Below are 19,006 nucleotides of genomic sequence, written 5' to 3' on the forward strand. Positions count from 1 at the left end.
GACTGCGGTAGTAAATTTAGCTGAGACGTTTTTGCCAGCCTTGTACGAGAAGGGGGTAGAAAGTGAAAAGAAGGAGTGTAGTGAAACAAGAGGTAGTGAGGGAGCTGAGACAGACTTAGCATTAGCCAGGAAAGAATTTGTGCAGGCGCAGGAGCGAGACGAGGGGCTGATGGTTTTGGTGGAGGAGGAAGTGCTAAGGAAGAAAGGGAAACCAAGTACCGTACTCGCAGATGAGGAATGGGGGGTGGTGCAAAAGAGTTATGGGGATGAGATTTTTAACCTGGCCCACAAGGTACTCCCCGGTGGACATTTTGCGGTGCTAGAGGAAACAGTTGGTGGAATCATGAAAGAGGTTTACCAGCTGCCCAGGAGGAAGGATGTTATTGATTATGGCCGACGCGAACTGAGACGGTCACAGGCTTTTGATATGCTAACAAACCTAGTCGGTGTTAGCGCGGAAATCAATGAAGCTAGGGTCCCCTTGATAAGAGAAAAAAACCATTTTGAAAAGATGAGTATGGTATCGACCAGATGGGAGAAGGCTATTGTTTTGGCCAGCTCTGCTGATAAGGTCTCTCCCTTAATCCCCGAACAAAGTGATCCTTTAGGAGAAGTAATTAAACGACTCGCACCCGTGTGTTTGATTGTCCCGAGGCGATGCAAAGAACTGGGACGTTGGGTGGTGTTTGTTACACTAGGTCAGCCTAGCGAGCAACACCCATATAGAATGAGTAATTCAGTGACTAAAGGGCTGACGAACACAGAGGTGTGTATTGGCGATGTAGTACGGCTGTCTGAAGCCAGCTTGATAGTGAACCTTAAAAAAAATGAGTTCGGCCACACGAAGGTCACTTACCTGGGAATTGTGGTGACACAGGGGCAGCTGGCAGCGATGCAAGCTAAAGTGCGGGCTATCTCTGACATCCCAACCCCGACAGACAAGAGGGCCCTCAGAAGGCTCTTGGAGATGGTGGGGTACTGTAGGAAGTTTTGCAATAACTCTGCGGTTACTACCCCTCCCCCTCCTACTAAGCCCTTGCGAGAGAAAACTAAGTCGAAATGGGACGACCCTTGTTATTGTGGTCCGGGACGAAACCCAATGAGAGGTTACATTGATCGCAATTCATCCGTATTTTTGGCCACTATGAAGTTTGCTAAGTTGGAGCCTGGTCTAAGGGATTATTAATAACACATATAAAAGGAACAGAAAATGTGATGGTTGACTGTCTGTCAGGTGTTGACAACTTCAAACTCGCTGTATTAGCCAAATAGCTGGTGGGGGGAAGTGTGACAAGAATACACATAGATTAAGATGTAGCTGTCCTGTGCTGGCACCAGTGGGATCAGCAGTTGGTCTGCCACCTGTCTTCAGGAGAGAGAGATAAGGAAAACAATGGAGCAGCATTTGGAGATGTGTAATGAAGGGACGGGAGAGAGAATAACAGAAGGAGAGAGCTGTCAAGATCGGCTCCCCCTTTGAACCCTAAACTGTTTGAAGTGATGGACAGGCGATACCCCAGCAGGGGTATAAAAAGGGACAGGTTCGCTAAGGCAGGACACACACACGACACCCGAGGTAACAAGACCCTGGAAGCGGTGCGTTTCTCACAAGTCAGTGGGAAGTACCGGGCCATAGACGCACAGGGTGGAAAAGCATGATCGGCGGGAACCTGGTGAGTGTCCACTCTTGCCTGGGTGCCCGGTTCACCGCAGAGAAACGATCGTATCTGGAAACGGAGGGGTCACGGTCGGTGACCTCAGATGACATCACAAAGGACTCGCCCGAAAGCTGACTGCGAAGGTCTGTGTGGAAGCCTTGAATATTCATTTGTTTTGCTCTCTCTCTCCTTCCCCCACACTGTCCATCGCCACGGCAGCGATTACTGCGAACTGAACTGAACTAAATTGAACTGAACTTTGCGTCACTTTGAAACTGGTCATTTACCCCTAGACAACGATAGAGCTTGATTAATCCTGTTATCTTAATTCTGTGTACATGTGTGTTTATCATTGCTGAACTGTTGCATTTATTATCCTTTTGATTAGAATACTGTGTTGCTTGTTTCTTTAATAAAACTTTCTTAGTTCTAGTAATCCAGACTCCAACTGAGTGATCCATTTCTGCTGGTTTGGCAACCCAGTTACGGGGTACGTAACAATAACTGCATTTCAAACCAAATGAACAATTTCACTGATAACAGTGGTTGGCCTCATCAACGATGACAACGAAACAACGTACAGAGGAGGTAGAGTGGCTAGTAGAATGGGGCGAGCACAACAACTTGAGTCTCAACGTGGACAGCAGCAAAGAGATGATTATGGATTTCTGGAAGCACTCATCACTGCAGATTCACAGCTCCTCCATAGAGAGAGATAGTAGCACCAAGTTTCTGGGAGTGCACATAACAGACGATTTCTCCTGGTCCCTCAACACCACCTCATTGGTCAAGAAAGCGCAGCAGCATTTCCTGAGGAGATTGAGATGAGTGAGGCACCGCCCTCCCCACCCATTTTACCTAATTTTTACAGGAGCACCATCAGGAGTGTCTTGAACGGCTGTGTCATCATCTGATACAGAAATTGCATGGCATCTGACCACAAGCTCCTACAAAGGACTGCGAGGACTGCTGAGAGCATTGGGATCTCTCATCCACCCAACAGAGATATTTATCAGGAGTGCTGCAAACGCAGGGCTCTTGGCATTGTCAATGAACCCTCCCTTCCATCCTACAACCTCTTCGACCCTCCACCATCAGGCAGGAGATACATCGCATTAGGACAAGTAACTGTTAAGATGGGAAACGGCTTCTTTCCACAGGCCATAAGACTTCTGAGTACTTTTATCAGGTATGAAGTGCCAGTAGCATTACACTGTTTACTTTTAACCTGCATCATATATATACACATCATTATTTGTTAATGCATTTGTGGTGATATTACTTTGTGTTGCACGTCCAAGTTATATGTACTGTATTGTGCACCTTGGGCCAGAGGAACATTGCTTCATTTTGTGATATTGGTCGAAGGACAATAAACTGAACTTGAACTTTAACTTCACACACACACTCTCTCTCTCTCTCTTTCTTTAATCCTAGATGCCCCAACTAATTTTCAAATTTATAAAGAAAAATTTTCTACTTTTTTTTGGAAACCACACCTCAAAAAGCCAAAATACATCATATACACTTGCAAGGAAGTTTATAATAGGAAAATATCTATTAAGAAAATGACACTAGAGTGCAAAATATTGTCAGAAGAAAATACATATTAGAGTCATTCCATACCTGAATGGTCGAGAATCACAGTATTAATTAATGCTAAAAAAAAAGCAAATTTGTGGGGGAAATAAAAGAATTCTACCATACCTCAATTGGCGTTTTATGACCATCTCTTAGAAACCGGCGGCAGCCATAACGACCCTGTTACACAAAAGCACAACCAAGTTATTTGGATTGTCTCTGCACTCTGTAGTCCCTTTTTGAATGTAATTCCATATGCAAAACTACATTTATTCCTTATATGATGCAAGTATGAAAATCAAATCCATTTAGTGCAAAGTTTATAGCATCTAGTGAGTTGCTTCACAAGTTGGTTTAGTTGAGAAACTTCCAATGAGGAAAAAAAGAGGAAGAGAATGGAAAAAGGAAGATATGGAAAACAAACAACAGATGCTGGAAAATTTCAACAGCACTAAAGAGAGAAAACAAAGTCAACATTTTGGGTTAATAATTTTTCATCAAAACGGAAGGATTTATAAACACACAAAGCTAAGGAAAAACAACCCCACATTCACATTACAAAAACTATTTAAGTGGCAAGTTGAATGGTGGACTGCAAAAGATAGTAATGGATCTGGAATAGTGCAAGTGGAAAAGGCAAATTACCACAAACAGCTAATAAAAATTCACTTAAACAATGGAGCAGGATGAGATGGAGAGATCAGTATAGAAGTAGAACAAAGCCCAAACATGGTCATGATTGCACACTGAACAGAGACATTCATAATGTAAAGGGAACTGAATTATGATCAGTGAATATAATGAAGCAGATTTTAAGCCTTTGGACCAAACTTCGGAGGCTCGAAGTTTTCAGACGACTCAGAGTCAGACTGTGGTCGGGCATGGCAGGGAGAGTTTTCTTCCTTCTCCCGTCTGCGTGAGATGATGGGACTTTCGAGAGACTTTGAACTTTTTTTTCTGTGCCCATGGCCTGTTCTTCATCAAGTTATGGTATTGCTTGCACTGTTGTAACTATATGTTACAATTATGTGGTTTTTGTCAGTTTTTCAGTCTTGGTCTGTCCTGTGTTTCTGTGATATCACACCGGAGGAATATTGTACCATTTCTTAATGCATGCATTACGAAATGACATTAAAGAGGACTGCGTGTTCTCATAATCTAATAATAAAACTTTGTTCTACCAAGGTCTCAGGGACATAGAGTGTGATCAAAGGTCACTGTAAGCTTTCCAAAATTAATCTACCTCCTCTTCAAGTATCTTCAGCATTCAGCTATTACCACTAATCCAAGTTTCAGCAGAGTTATTGGCAGACAGAATGTTGTCAGATCTTTACGTTCAGAAGCATGTTACAAAGAACCACCTGCAATCAGTGGCCACTTTATTAGATATAACTGCTCATTGATGCAAATATCTATTCAGTCAATCACCAGCAACAGCTCAATCAATGCATAAAAGCATGCATTGTCAAGCAGTTCAGTTGTTGTTCAAACTAAACACCAGAATGGGTAAGAAATGTGATCCAAGTCACTTTGACCCTGGAATCATTGTTGGTTTGACTATCTCAAAAACAGCTGATCCCCTGGGATTTTCACATATATGTCTCTAGAGTTTACTGAGAATGGAGCAAAAAACAAAAAAAAAATCCATCAAGTAGCAGTTTTGTGAGACTTCCAGTAGAGCTCATGGAGTGAAGTCATGTTCTTGACTCGCTCCATTACCTCTAAGCTTTATCCTATGATCAGCTACATTTAAGCTAACTTTTAAGGCACCAATTTTTACAATACCTTGCAGAGGATTGCTATTATATATTTGGATGCTTTTAAGGTCCGCTATGTCTAAGAACGGGAAAGATGGCAAACCTCCAGTTAGACCGAAAGTTACCGACCCCCCTCCGATTGAACCAGCGGTAACTATGCAAGCTATATCGGGTCTGATTCATGCGGAAATTTCATCTAAACTGCAGAAAATCATCGATGAAATTGATAAAATGAAAACATCTATCACGGAACATCAGACTGCTATATCTAATCTCCAAGTATCCACGCAACAAAATGAACTCAAGATAGGGAAAATTGAAGAAACAATTACTGTAATGAAGAAAAAACTTGACTTTCTGACCTTTAAAAATTCTGACTTAGAATGCAGAATGCGACGACAGAACATTCGAATTATTGGTATTCGTGAAGCTGCTGAATCTGATGACCCTATAAAGTTTTTCTCTCAACTTTTAAAAGATTCATTTCCCACCTTATTTCCTGATCAACCACCACTATTGGATTGGGCTCACAGAGTCCCATTATATTCGCCTAAGTCAGATAAACCTCAGCATGTTATTTTACGATTTCATTATTTTCAAGACAAGGAGAAGCTGCCTCACTTTGCTCGACCTAAAGGTTACATTGATTTCTCGGATCTTTGCTTTCGATTGGTGGAAGATTTTAGTAAACAGGTTCGTGATCAACGTGTCCGTTACAGATCTGTGATGTCGGAATTCTACAAGATGGATGTAAAACCAGTGTTGCTTTATCCCGCACGTTTGAGGATTCGATTGTCTGATGGGTCTTCCCATTTTTTCGACTCTCCATCGGAAGCCCAGAGTTACCTGGATCAACTCTTGCCTTCAACATCTTAATCACACTATTAAATCATCTCTGTTTGATCGGAGGCAGTTAATCTGTTGGGTTTAATTTTTTTTTGCTTTATATGAGGGCAGAAAAGTTTTTTTCAGTTTAATTAATATGATTGCCAAACTTTTTTTTTTAAACTGCGTCATTCCTTTCTTCTTCCCTGGGGATTCTGGGTGGCTATTCCCACAGCATCATTTTACATATATCCCTGGAGGCCTTAAACTTTGTAGTTTTCAAACGTACTTTTTGTAGTTTTCTTGGCTAGTCTATGCTAATATTTCATTTTCTTGTTTAATTATACGGTCTGTTGTAGATTAACGGTTTTGTTTATATGTACCTGTTTTTTCTTTATATTATATCGTTTTCGTTTTAATCAGTGTACTTTTTTTATTCCTTTACTGTTTTATAACTTTAGCTGATCTTTTTATATATATATATATATATATATATATATATATATATACACTTTTTTTTAGTGAGCGTCTATCGGAAGTCATGGGGGTAGTTCTAGTGCTCACTTCTTTCTGGCTGGTCTATCTTAGATTTAGCTTTGGGGTTACGAGGTGGGGGGGCTTCACTTTTTAGTTTTACTTTCTTCTTGGGCTACTTACATTACCGAAGTATTGGTCGCGTTCTCTTTCCCGTTATCTCTTGTTTATTCTGTTCCCTTTCCGGGTTCGTGGGTCGAACCTATTGTCAATCCTCCTTTATTTGAGGGTTCACTTTAGGGATTATGGAGTCTACTATTAATTTTGTCTCTTGGAATACTAACGGTCTTAATCATCCAATAAAAAGGAAAAAAGTCTTTAAAGTATTCCGGGGACTTAAAGCACATATTCTATTTTTACAAGAGACCTATGTGCGGAGGGGGGACAGATTACGTTTTTTTAAGTTCTGGAAGGGTCAACACTTCCATTCGAATTCCAATGCTAAAATTCGAGGAGTTTCTATTTTTATAGATCCCTTAATCACTTTTGTACAACACGATATTATTTCTGATCCGAATGGTAGATTTCTATTGGTTAGTGGTTTACTCTTTAATAAAAAGGTAGTTTTGGTTAACATCTATGCTCCCAACATGGACTGTCCAGAATTTTATAAATCATTATTTAATTTGTTCCCGAATTTGAATGAGTTTTCACTAATCTGAGGCAGGGAAGTTAATACTTATTTATCCCCATTATTGGACCGTTCGGCTCCTTTACGGACTGTACCCAATAAATCTGCAACCTTGATTAGTTCATTTCTCTCAGATTCTGGGTCGACGGACATTTGGCGTTTTTTGCATCCTCAGGAAAAAGATTTTTCTTTTTTTTCACATGTTCATCATTCCTATTCAAGAATTGATTATTTTTTTAATTGACTCTCGTCTTATTTCTTCAGTGGTTAAATGTGAATATGACTCTATAACCATTTCCGATCATGCTCCACTTAAGCTTTCTATTAAAATATTGGCCAATACACAAAATAATAGACAATGGCGTTTTAATTCGCTGTTGCTTCAGGACTCGGATTTTGTTAACTTTATGAATGAACAGATTGATCTCTTTTTTTACAATCAACTGTACAGAGGATATATCCATGAACACCCTTTGGGATACTTTTAAAGCTTATATTCGTGGTCAGATCATCTCGTATTCTGCTGCTTTGAGGAAGAGGTTGAAGGAGGAGGAGCTGGTTATTGTGGACAAGATTAAGGAAATTGATAAGAAATATGCTACAGCTCCCTCTGAGAAGCTGTATAAACAAAGAACTGAGCTTCAAATGGAACACAGTTTATTACTTTCGTCCTCTATTGCAAATCAATTAATGAAAACAAGAAGCGAATTTTATATACATAGTGACAAAGTTGATAAACTGTTGGCTAATCAGTTGAAGACTAACTATACTAAATTTCAAATTAATCAGATTCATAATCAAAAAGATCAACTGATATTTGATCAAGCTGAGATTAATCAATCCTTTTTTGACTTTTATTCCTCCTTATATCAATCAGAGTCTCTACGAGATTCTAAACATATTTTTAGACTTTTTAGATAACCTAGATTTCCCTAAGATTTCACATGATATATCTTCTATGTTAGACACTTCCTTTACCACTGATGAGATTAAGAATGTTATTTTTTCTATGAACCTCGGGAAAGCTCCTGGTCCTGATGGGTTTACTGCGGAATTTTATAAATTTTTTGCATCCTCATTAATCCCTTGGTTATTCAGGGGTCTGGAGGCCTCATTAAAACTTGGTAAACTTCCCCAATCCTTTTATAGAGCATCGATCTCTTTAATATTAAAGAAGGATAAAGATCCTGCTCAATGTGCATCTTATAGACCAATATCCTTATTAAATGTTGACTCTAAATTTTTTTCTAAATTATTAGCAAACAGATTAGAAAAAGCACTTCCTTATATTATCTCGGAAGACCAAACGGGTTTTATTAAAGGTCATTACTCTTTTTATAATATTCGTACACTGTTAAACATTGTCTTTTCCCCCGTCACAAAATGATCCTGAATGCGTCATTTCCTTAGACGCTGAAAAAGCCTTCGACAGAGTCGAATGGCCTTACTTATTTAAGGTGCTTGAAATGTTTAATTTCAGCCCCAAATTTATATCCTGGATCAAATTGTTATATCATTCTCCTATGGCCTCAGTTCGTACTAACTCTTTAAATTCACTTTTTTTTCCTCTTTTTCGAGGTACCAGACAAGGTTGTCCTCTTAGTCCTTTATTATTTGATATTGCATTAGAACCTCTTGCAATTGCTATTCGAGAATCTCCAAATATTATTGGTATAACTCGTGGTTTAAAGTCTCATAAAGTATCACTTTATGCTGATGACTTACGTTTATATATTTCTAATCCTCAAAAATCTATTCCTGCTGCTTTAGATTTATTAGCACAATTTAGTCTTTTTTCAGGTTATAAGTTAAATCTCAGTAAGAGTGAACTTTTCCCGATTAATAAGCAAGTTCCCTTATATCAGAACCTCCCGTTTAAATTGGTTAATAACCATTTTTCATATCTTGGGATTAAAATTACCTGTAAACATAAGGATTTATTTAAGACTAATTTCCTACCCTTAATTGATCACATTACACAACTTTCATTTAAATGGTCTCCACTTTATTTAACTTTGATTGGTCGTATTAATGCTGTTAAGATGTTTATTCTGCCAAAATTTTTATATGTATTTCAGGCACTACCAATTTTTGTTCCAAAATCCTTTTTTGACAAAGTTGACTCTAAAATTTCTTCATTTATTTGGCAAAATAAAAACCTGAGACTGGGTAGAATACTTCTACAGAAAGCTAAGAGAGATGGAGGTTTGGCATTACCTAATTTTAGATTCTATTATTGGGCAATTAATATTCGACACATGAAATTTTGGTTACTTGACCAAGATACACTATCCATTCCTAAATGGGTAGTATTGGAATTACAATCTGCTCAAGGTTATGCACTTGGCTCCATTTTAGGTTCTTCTCTTCCTTTCGATTTGAAATGCTATAAACAGGTTTGTAACCCGATAGTTAAATATACCTTACGTATTTGGTTTCAATTCTGAAAATTTTTCGATCTTAATCAATTTGGGCTTGCGATTCCTATTTTAGGCAACATATTCTTTCCCCCCTCTTCTATGGACCGTGCCTTTCAAATTTGGAAGACTAATGGTATATCACGGTTTTTGGATTTATTTTTAGATGGCTCCCTTATGTCTTTTGAACAATTATCTAACAAATATAACTTACCAAGAATACATTTTTTTAGATATCTCCAAGTTAGAAATTTCCTAAGTACTATACTCTCTTCCTTTCCAACGTTACCTCCTACATATATTTTAGATACTATAATTAACCTTAACCCATGTCAGAAAGGTGTGACGGCTATTATTTATAATACTATCATGAAACTTAGGAAAGCTCCATTCGATAAGATTAGGTCAGATTGGGAAAAGGAATTGGGCTTTATTATCTCGGCAGATGACTGGGCGCATATTTTACAACTAGTCAATACTTCCTCTATCTGTTCCAAACATTCCCTAATTCAATTTAAAGTTGTTCATAGAGCACATATGTCTAAAGATAAATTACCTCGTTTTTATTCTCATATTAACCCTCTTTGTGACAGATGCCATGGGGAGATAGCTTCCTTAACTCATATGTTTTGGTCCTGTCCTACTTTGGAAACTTTTTGGAAAGACATTTTTAATATTATCTCAAAGGTATTGAATATAGATATTTCTCCCCATCCTATTACTGCTATCTTTGGATTACCTAAAATTTCCAGTAATCTTTCCCCTTCAGCCAGTAGAATGATTGCATTTCTTACTTTAATGGCGAAAAGATGTATTTTACAACATTGGAAGGAGATTAATGCCCCAAATACGTTATTTTGGTTTTCTCAGACGATACTATGTTTAAATTTGGAGAAAATCAGAAGTAATCTTTATGATACTTCAGTTAAATTTGAACAGACCTGGAGATCTTTTATTCAACATTTTCATTTAATGTAATTTTTTTTCTCTTTGTCCATATTTACATTCCCTTCTTGATTTTTAACTGTTTTTAATGGAGGTCGGGTTTGAGGATGTGATTGTTTTAAGTTGTTTAAGTCTACTTGATACCTAGTTAGCCCATTGCTTTGCTTTGCTTTTTCGATTAGTTGCACGGTAGGTTTTTTTGGGGGGTTTTTTCTTCTCTTTATTGATATGTATGGAAAATTAGTATACTATTATATTATCTTGTTATTTTATATCTAAACTGCACTGTTTGTACTAATTTTTTTTGTGTATTAATATCTCTTGTAAATTTATATTGCAACAGTGTATTCCTTTCTGCATGGTTTACCTTTTGTGTACTAATTCAATAAAAAGATTTAAAAAGAAAGAGTAGCAGGTTTGTGGGCAAAAACACCTTGTTAATGAGAGAGGTCAGAGGAGAATGGCCAGACTGCTTCAAGCGGACAGGAAAGTGACAGTAACTCAAATAGCCATACGTACAACAGTGGTGTGTAGAAGAGTATCTCTGAAGGTACAACATGTCAAACCTTGAAGCAGATGGGCTACAGAGGCTGAAAACCACAAACATACAATCAGTGGCCAATTTATTAGGTACAGGAGGCACGTAATAAAGTGGCCACTGAGTGTACCTCAAGCCACATTTCACTCGCTCTCAGATTAAATTCACATCCTTCTCATCCACTCATCAATGCAGTATATAAAAATAGCTAAATCAATCTGTAACTTATGCCAAGTTAGCACTTTTGAGCTAGGGCAGTGAATAGCTGGACCGAATATATCCCAAGTCGGGAATGGAAAAGAACAAGAATTAGCTTAAATTCTCTTCATGATACTTCTGAGCCTGAGGCAAAATGTGACCCATTATTAAAATGCATTCTAACAGACCTCAAAGACTATTTGAGTCCTTTAAGCCTACACAGAAGGACAAAAATGTAAGCTGTTCAAAAGACTTACTTGTAGTTTTGTGATGATCTCTTGTTTTGTTAACTCAACAAGTTCAATATCTTCTACTGCAAAAGCTGGGTAAGAGATAACTGAGAGGAGACCAGCATCAATTTCTTTAGACGTTGATGCTCTTGGCAGCATTGACTGCAAGATAAACTGGAATAAAGCATATTTTTATGTCTATATATATTTTTATTTGCTAATGAAAGTCTGTTTAATAAATGCAAAGCTGTTCGGAGTCTGACACCCATCCTGCAATTTCCAATTATTAACTCAGTTCTTCTAAAGTTCATATATTATAGCCTTTAACCATTGCTTATAACAAAACAAACAATTGCAGAACAGCACATAACAGTCAAACTAGCTGCACAACTTAATAACACCTGTTTGCACCAGATTACTGCTGCCACAAAGCTTCACAGTTCAAGTGGCCCGGGTTCAATTCCCACCGCAGCCTGCAAGCAGTTTGTACGCTCTTCCCGTGACTGTGTGGATTTCTTCCAGGTGGTTCCATTTCCTCCCAGTCCAAAGATGTACCAGTCAGTAGGTTAATTAGTTATTGTAAATTGTTCTGTGATTAGGCTCAGATTAAATCAGAGGATTGCTGGGTGTCAAGCTCTGAAGGGTTGAAGGGCCTATTCTCAATAAATAAAAATAAATAAACCTCTATAAAAGCCATTAATAGCTTTCTATACTATGACAGTAATCAGGTTAAGTTACTTCCTCATAATCCTTGTCAATGTGTCTGCAGCCTTCAATATGGCTGACCACATCATTCACCTTAGAGTCAACTGTTATTATGCTGGCCTATTCCCATTCTCTCTTGCAACAGTTGTGGCCACAGTTTACCTGCAAATTCTTTGCTTACAATGTGAATATAAAGCTCCTCCAGCTTCAAAGCGGGAGGATCAAAGCTGTCATCTCTAATCCTCACCCTTTCCTCACTGTTCCCAATTGCCTGATTCCATCCCCATAACACAGCCCTTCACTGCCTCAACTCATTGGCTGCCAGAACATTTATACATACTCCTGAAGCTCGAAGTACAACTGTTCCAATCCACTCCTCCCACCAAGACTTCATCTTCCACCTTCTTTAACGGGATCATCCAAATCTCTTGTTATTCACACATTAACTTGTACAAAATCTCATTCATTCTTTGCCTGTGTAAACTTGTGAACCAGCAATGCTTTATTTAAATTTAAAGAGCATACTCAATTTTAAATCCTTCCTCAGTTTCTCTCAATCTCTAATCTCCCACAGAGCTACAGCCCTCAGATTTCACTGTTACTCCTATTCCATGCTGTTGATGTTTGGGCTCTTGGGTCTTTTTGAGCCTACAATGAAGATGCTGGCATATTTCACTATAATGAAGGTCCTGTATAATTGAAAGTGGGTTTTATACTAAATATGGTGGAAATCAGCAGGTAATTCCACCATTCCACCTGGCTAATTTCTAACAATAAACCAGGATACTGCGAAAACCACAGCAGGATGAAAGCTATAAGCATCATACTACATCACTCTTCACAATGAATTTACCAATAGAAGTATGCCCCATCCCTGCCCACCATCTCCAGAGTTTATGAAATATAATTTGTAATATATCTATGTATTCCTGAAATTAAGACACATGCAGAGATTTTATCAGATTCTACTGAGATCTTCTGCACCATATCTCACAATAACATATAAAACACAAAGCACGCTATATAACAATTGCAACAGAAAAAAAAACTAATTCCTGATCCATGTGAAAGCAAGGGATTCTGACTGAACTTTACTCGGCACCCTTATCTGCCTAACTTAGCACAAAAATGGTTCCCTTTCAGGAAAAAAAAATTCTATGGCAAAAACAGATCTTAATAAAATTTGGAAATGCAGATGTTTTTTGTTTGTTACAAGTACCAATGAAATTGTAACTCTAATAGGTGGAAAGCAATAGAAATAACACGCTTATCAAAAATCTTCTGCATAAGGGCAAGTATTAAAAATATCCAATTTTATATCAGCACTAAGTTTTGATCAGAGAATCTGTGTTTTATTGAAAAAAAATTAAAATGCTCTAAACATTGAATACGAAAGGAGAAAAAATATAAAATTTGGAACAAAGAGCAACATACACAAGATGTTTGAAGAACTCAGCAGGTCAGGCAGCATCTATGGAAATGAATAAACAGTCGACATTTCAGGCCAAGAGCCTTTTTCAGGACTGAAATGGTAGGGGGAAGATGCAAGAATAAAAAGGTGAGGTGAGGGGGAGGAGTATTAGCTAGAAAGTGGCAAGAAGGGTCTCAGCCCAAAGTGTCAACTGTTCCTCCAGCACTTTGTGTTGCTCTGGATTTCCAGCATCTGCAGAATCTCTTGCGTTTATGGCTTAGAACAAGGAACAATGTTAGCGTACTCAATGCTTGTCACATCTTTAGTGTTCCAACAACACAGAAAATGGGACATTGTGTATTTGTTAGCACAAGAACACAAGTAACGCATTGCTTTGAGGAACTGAAATCTCTTATTATATACAGATAGTTGAAAATTAGATTTTCACTTCTGGAGAAAATTGCTATATGAAGATGGTGAAGAAGTTAAGCTGTTTCAAAAAGCAAAGAAGTGCCCACTGAAGTACTTAGTAAAAGGGGCAACAAAGCTTTGGAAATCCAAGTTGTTTAAACTAAATTGGAACCGTCATTTTTCCAAAAGTTAAAAGTATTAATTTTTAGGCTACAGTGCATGGTTTAGAGAAACCACACAACTCTTAAGACGATTTATTTAATTCATTTTTATTGTAAATGTTTGTTTTGATTTCCTTTCCTTTAGAAATGTTTCAATTGATTGTGGATATCTTTGCACTCCAAAACCACAAGATGCTGAACGCTGAATAGCAAGAGTTAAATCTGTACACTTTGATACCAATTACAATTCTCTTCAATATATCACATTTTACTGAAATATAATTTAGCAACAACACATGTTAAATTAAACAACCTTTCTATAGATCTTACTTGGCAAAGCTGCACTTCATCAGTCATGACATGAATGACTGATCTGGGACCTCCATTAGCACCAAAGAGATTCAATTCATCAAGTGCTTCCAGAGCTGCCTGTGTTTCAAACAGAAAGGGATTTATTTCAGAACAACACTTAAACTATCATTTTTAGAAACAACCTAGGGAACATTTGTATTTGTACACTGGAATGAAACTCCATCTTTTTTCCACTTTTGATACACAGAACTCTTCTGATGAATGAAAGCTACATGTACTTAATCTAAACTTCAGAAAACATCTATGATTTTTACCCCCCGTAAACTAGATTTTCCGAACAAGACTTGGGTAAATTTCGATGTCTATGATTTCAGCACAACAGACGACAGAATAAATGGATGCTGGTGGTTACTATAGTGATTTGCAGATACTCCCTTATCCATGTTATACTTGTAACTTGAGAGTCTATTTACAGAAGCTGGGTTAAATCAAAGGAGGGACTTGGATTTCACAGTGCAAATGAACAGGCTAATAATTATACTCAACATGTGGAGTTTGGATTCACCAAGTTATTAATCAAGTTATTGATTAATTGACAGTTAAAAGATGGAGGTGCACGTATTTCTTAAAAATACCTTGTGATGGACAATGTATTATGATCATGGAGGAAATGATACAAGAAAAGGAAAAACAGTAACATATTGAGAAAGAATCCTTTAATATAAAAATTTCAACTGATGGGTTTGTAATGCAACTCTATAAGAAACAGTTTGTACCTCTGGTGCCGTATTTGCTTTGCAGAATAAAATGAAAACAAGATGACAGGGAAGCAGGTAAGGAAAAGAGAGATCCAAATATTAATACCATCAGACTGATAAGATGATCAATTAAACTAGTGCCGCTACAGTGAGTAGAGTAGAATTTGGTCGGTTAAATAGTACTTACCAAGATTTGTGTGAAGCTGGAGAGGAGAAAGGTTCACAACTACTAGAGTTAGTTGAGATACTTCATCAGTTCTGATTGATTCATTATTGCTCTAAGGTAATTAGGATAATGAAAGCACATTTGCCAACCTCTTGAAATTTGGTAGTTGAGTTCGTGCACAAAGAATAAAAACCACAGATAACTCAGATTTCCATGAGGAATACTGCATATTTGTCATGGCTTAATATTTTGACTAGATTGAAAAGAAGACCATTGTTAAAATATCTTTTGCTTACTGTTCAAATGACCAATTCATCATAGGACATTGAATATAAAATTATGGACATTATGATAGTTGAGGTAAGGGCAGGACTGGAAATAAAGCTAGGCAGTTGATGGAAGGGTGAGTGAGGAAGAACATTGGGAACTGTGACCATAGTTCTGTGGATTTCAAAGTAGATATGGAAGGGGATAAGATTAATGCTCAAGTTTAGTTGTTGCACTGGGGAGAGGCTGCTTTTAATATCATAAGAGAGGACCTGTTGAAAGTAAATTGCAAGCAGTTGTTTGTAGGTAAAATAACAGTTTACAAGTGGGGAATATATTTTAGGATAATAAAAAGTGTTGTAAAGACTTCCAGTGAAGTTGAAAGGCAAAGACTGCAAAATTAGGGAACTTTGTATAACTAAAGTTATTGAATGTTTGATTGGGGGAAAGAAATGAAGCATATGGCAGGTATAGGCAATACAGAAATTAGAATATATACAATATAGGAAATAAATTAAGAAATGAATTAGGAGGACAAAAGGAGGCCACAAGGCTGGCATTTAAGATTAAGGAAATCCCAAAACATTCCACAAGTTTATCAAGAGCAAGTGGGTAGTCAAGGAAAAAGTGGGGCACCTTTGAAACCAGAAGGATAATCTAAGCGTGGACCCTGGAATGTAGGCAAAGTTCTACATGAATGTTTCTCATTTGTATTCACCAAGCATAGGGAAGAGAGAGTGTTCAGGGAGTGGGATATAAATAATCTGCAGCAGGTGACCTTAGCTGATTTGGGATACATAAGCTTGATAAATATCTAGGGGCAGGCAATATCTATCCCAAGTTCCTATGGGAAGCATGGGAGGAGGAACATGGGGTCCTAACACAGATACTTGCATCTTCATTTCCAACGGATAAAATACCAAAACACTGGGGGATAGCTAACATTATGTAAGAAGGGAAGCAGAAATAAGTCAGGTAACTACAGGTGGTGACCTTATGCCGTACGTAGGGAAATTATTGGAGAAATCCTAATGAATTTATTAATTTATGTACATTTCGAAAAACGGGCTGATCAAGGACAGTTGGCCAGCATGACTTTGTGTAGGGGAAGCTTTGTCTTACTAATTTTATTGTTTTTTTTGAGGAAACAACTAAAAAGAACAACAAAGGGAAGATGGTATATGTTCTCCACATGAACATTAGTAAGGCATCATTCTGGCAACACAGAAAGATAAAGTAGTGAAGGTGACACATGGCATGCATAACTTCATAGTAAAGGCACAGAATATGGAGCTGGAAGATTATGTTGCAGCTTTAGAAAATACTGGCTGGACTGCACTTGGGAGTACTATGTGAAGCTCTAGTCACTACACTAAACAAAGGATGAGAATACCAAGGAGATTCACCCCAGACATTGCCTGGACTTTAGTTATAGGGAGATATTGAACAGACTGGGCCAGTTTTCCCGGAGTGAAGTAATCTTAGAGATGACCTGATAGTGGTGTATAAAGAATTAACAGGGCAGATAAACAGAATCATTATTCAATGGCAAGGGTATCAAAAACAAGAGGGCATATGCTTAATGTGAGATAAAGGAGTTTTAAAGCAGATTTAAACAGTCTTTTAACTCAGTTAGTAGTGGGTATCTAGAATGCACTGCCAGAGGCAGTGAGGGACACAGATACAATCACGATGTTTAAAAAACATTTATTTAGACACAAAAATATACAAAGCATTAAATATATTATCAGTGTTGTACAATTCAACAACTCTATTACTGTACGTGTTATAGGTCACACATTTTTGCAATACTGTTTTTACCTTTTACATTATATCCTCCAGTTCTGACCTCTTGCATCATTCCACCATTGGCAACCATATCTTCAGCCCCTTTGGCCTTAAGCTCCAGAATTCTATTGTCTATAAATCTTCTTGATTAAGCTGATGCTTAATTTTTTTTTACTTTGAATAAGGTTTACAGCATTGTTCTATATTTGGCATTTCAGTGAAGAAATATGTTTGGGCTAATCATGCTACCCTAGCGATTGCTGTACAAATGCAAGCTGCCAAGCTGCTACTGTTTCTCAACTCCTTCCAGCCAACAGAAAAGAGATTTCCATTCCACAACTCCAGGTCCCAAAAAGAGGGATGCCAACACTGAATTGTTCAATTCCATCACTTTGCCTTTCTAAAATTATAAGAATTGCATTAAACCACCAATTAATACTTACTTTGGCCATTCCTACAGAACTGGCATTGAGCTCTGGAATTCCTCTGTTAGTTTTGTCACCACGTTCCCACATCCCATAGTCCTGTCACAAAAGAAAACAACAAAAATGTATGCAGCACATGAAAGAAGCTATCAAGCTTACCCTGGACAAGTGCAACAAGTTAGAACCTGGGGGCGTCACGTGATGACGAGGGATTGAGACGTGTAAATTCAGCTCTCCCGCAACAAATCAGTAAAGTACCGTTTAAATAAAACAAAGTTGGTAAATATTTTTTGAAAACTATTTATAAACTTTGTAATATTACTTTACGATATGCCTCCTAAACCGCAACAAAAGAAGTCTGCTGTTGCGAAGCAGCCGCGAGACGGGAAGAAAAAAGGGCCTACTGCAACGATGGAGCCTCGGACTCAGGTTGGATCTCCTTTGGTAGAACAGGGAGCAATGGCGGTGGCAACGGTTGCTCCGAAGAAGACAACGGAATTGCGCATGAGCAAAGAAGAGCGCATGCGCAAATCGACACAACGCAAACTACAAGAACCGACACCTGCAATTGAAAGTGACTCAGAGTCAGAACTGGATTCTGCAGAGAACACAGATGAAGAAGAGGAGGAAGAATTGGAAGCGAGTGGAAGTAAAGGAGATGATAGAGACATAAGAGAGGCTGTATTGCAATCAACGGCTGAATTAAGGAAAGTAAGAGAGGAGCTTAGAGATACAAAGAGATGCTATAATAAAGTTATGGAAAGACAGGACAAAATGGAAAAGAAGCTTCAGAAGATGGAAAGAGAAATGGGGCTTATGAATGATAGAGTGGAAAAAACAGAAAATGATTTGCTTGTCTGGAACTCGGAAAGAAACCGACTCTTGGAGAAAGTGGACATGTTGGAAAATTTCAGTAGACGTAATATTATTAAAATTGTTCGTCTTACAGAAGGTATGGAAGGAGAAAAGCCAATAGAATTTTTTCAAAGATGGATCCCGGAGGTTTTGCAAATGGGAGAGGAGGTTCGACCAATTGAAATTGAGCGGGCACATAGAGCTTTAAGACCAAAACAAAAAGATGACCAATATCCACGATCGATTTTAATAAAATTCTTAAGATTTCAAGACAAGGAAAGGATTCTTCAGGCAGCTGTTCGAGCTGCCAAAGATAGAAAAGGGCCATTGATAATTAAAGGGAAAAGAGTTTTTTTCTACCCTGATATAAGTTACGAACTTTTGAAGAAAAGGAAGATGTTTAATCCAGTGAAAAAAACCCTATGGGAGCATG

General features: G+C 37.8%; 1 protein-coding gene across 3 annotated transcripts in view; it reads right to left on the minus strand.

Annotated features, from left to right (window-relative positions):
• Positions 1-19,006, minus strand: part of phka1a (phosphorylase kinase, alpha 1a (muscle)) — a 158,345-nt gene that overhangs the window by 100,522 nt on the left and 38,817 nt on the right. For all 3 annotated transcript variants that reach the window (XM_063060651.1, XM_063060650.1, XM_063060649.1), the window contains exons 6-9: positions 17,737-17,817; positions 14,333-14,431; positions 11,342-11,488; positions 3,366-3,419 (exon numbers count right to left, since the gene is read on the minus strand). In XM_063060651.1, the coding sequence (XP_062916721.1) occupies positions 3,366-3,419; positions 11,342-11,488; positions 14,333-14,431; positions 17,737-17,817 (381 nt within the window). The remainder of the gene's footprint in view (positions 1-3,365; positions 3,420-11,341; positions 11,489-14,332; positions 14,432-17,736; positions 17,818-19,006) is intronic.

The sequence above is a fragment of the Mobula hypostoma genome, chromosome 10 (genome assembly GCF_963921235.1).
Source record: "Mobula hypostoma chromosome 10, sMobHyp1.1, whole genome shotgun sequence".
Lineage (NCBI taxonomy): Eukaryota > Metazoa > Chordata > Chondrichthyes > Myliobatiformes > Myliobatidae > Mobula > Mobula hypostoma.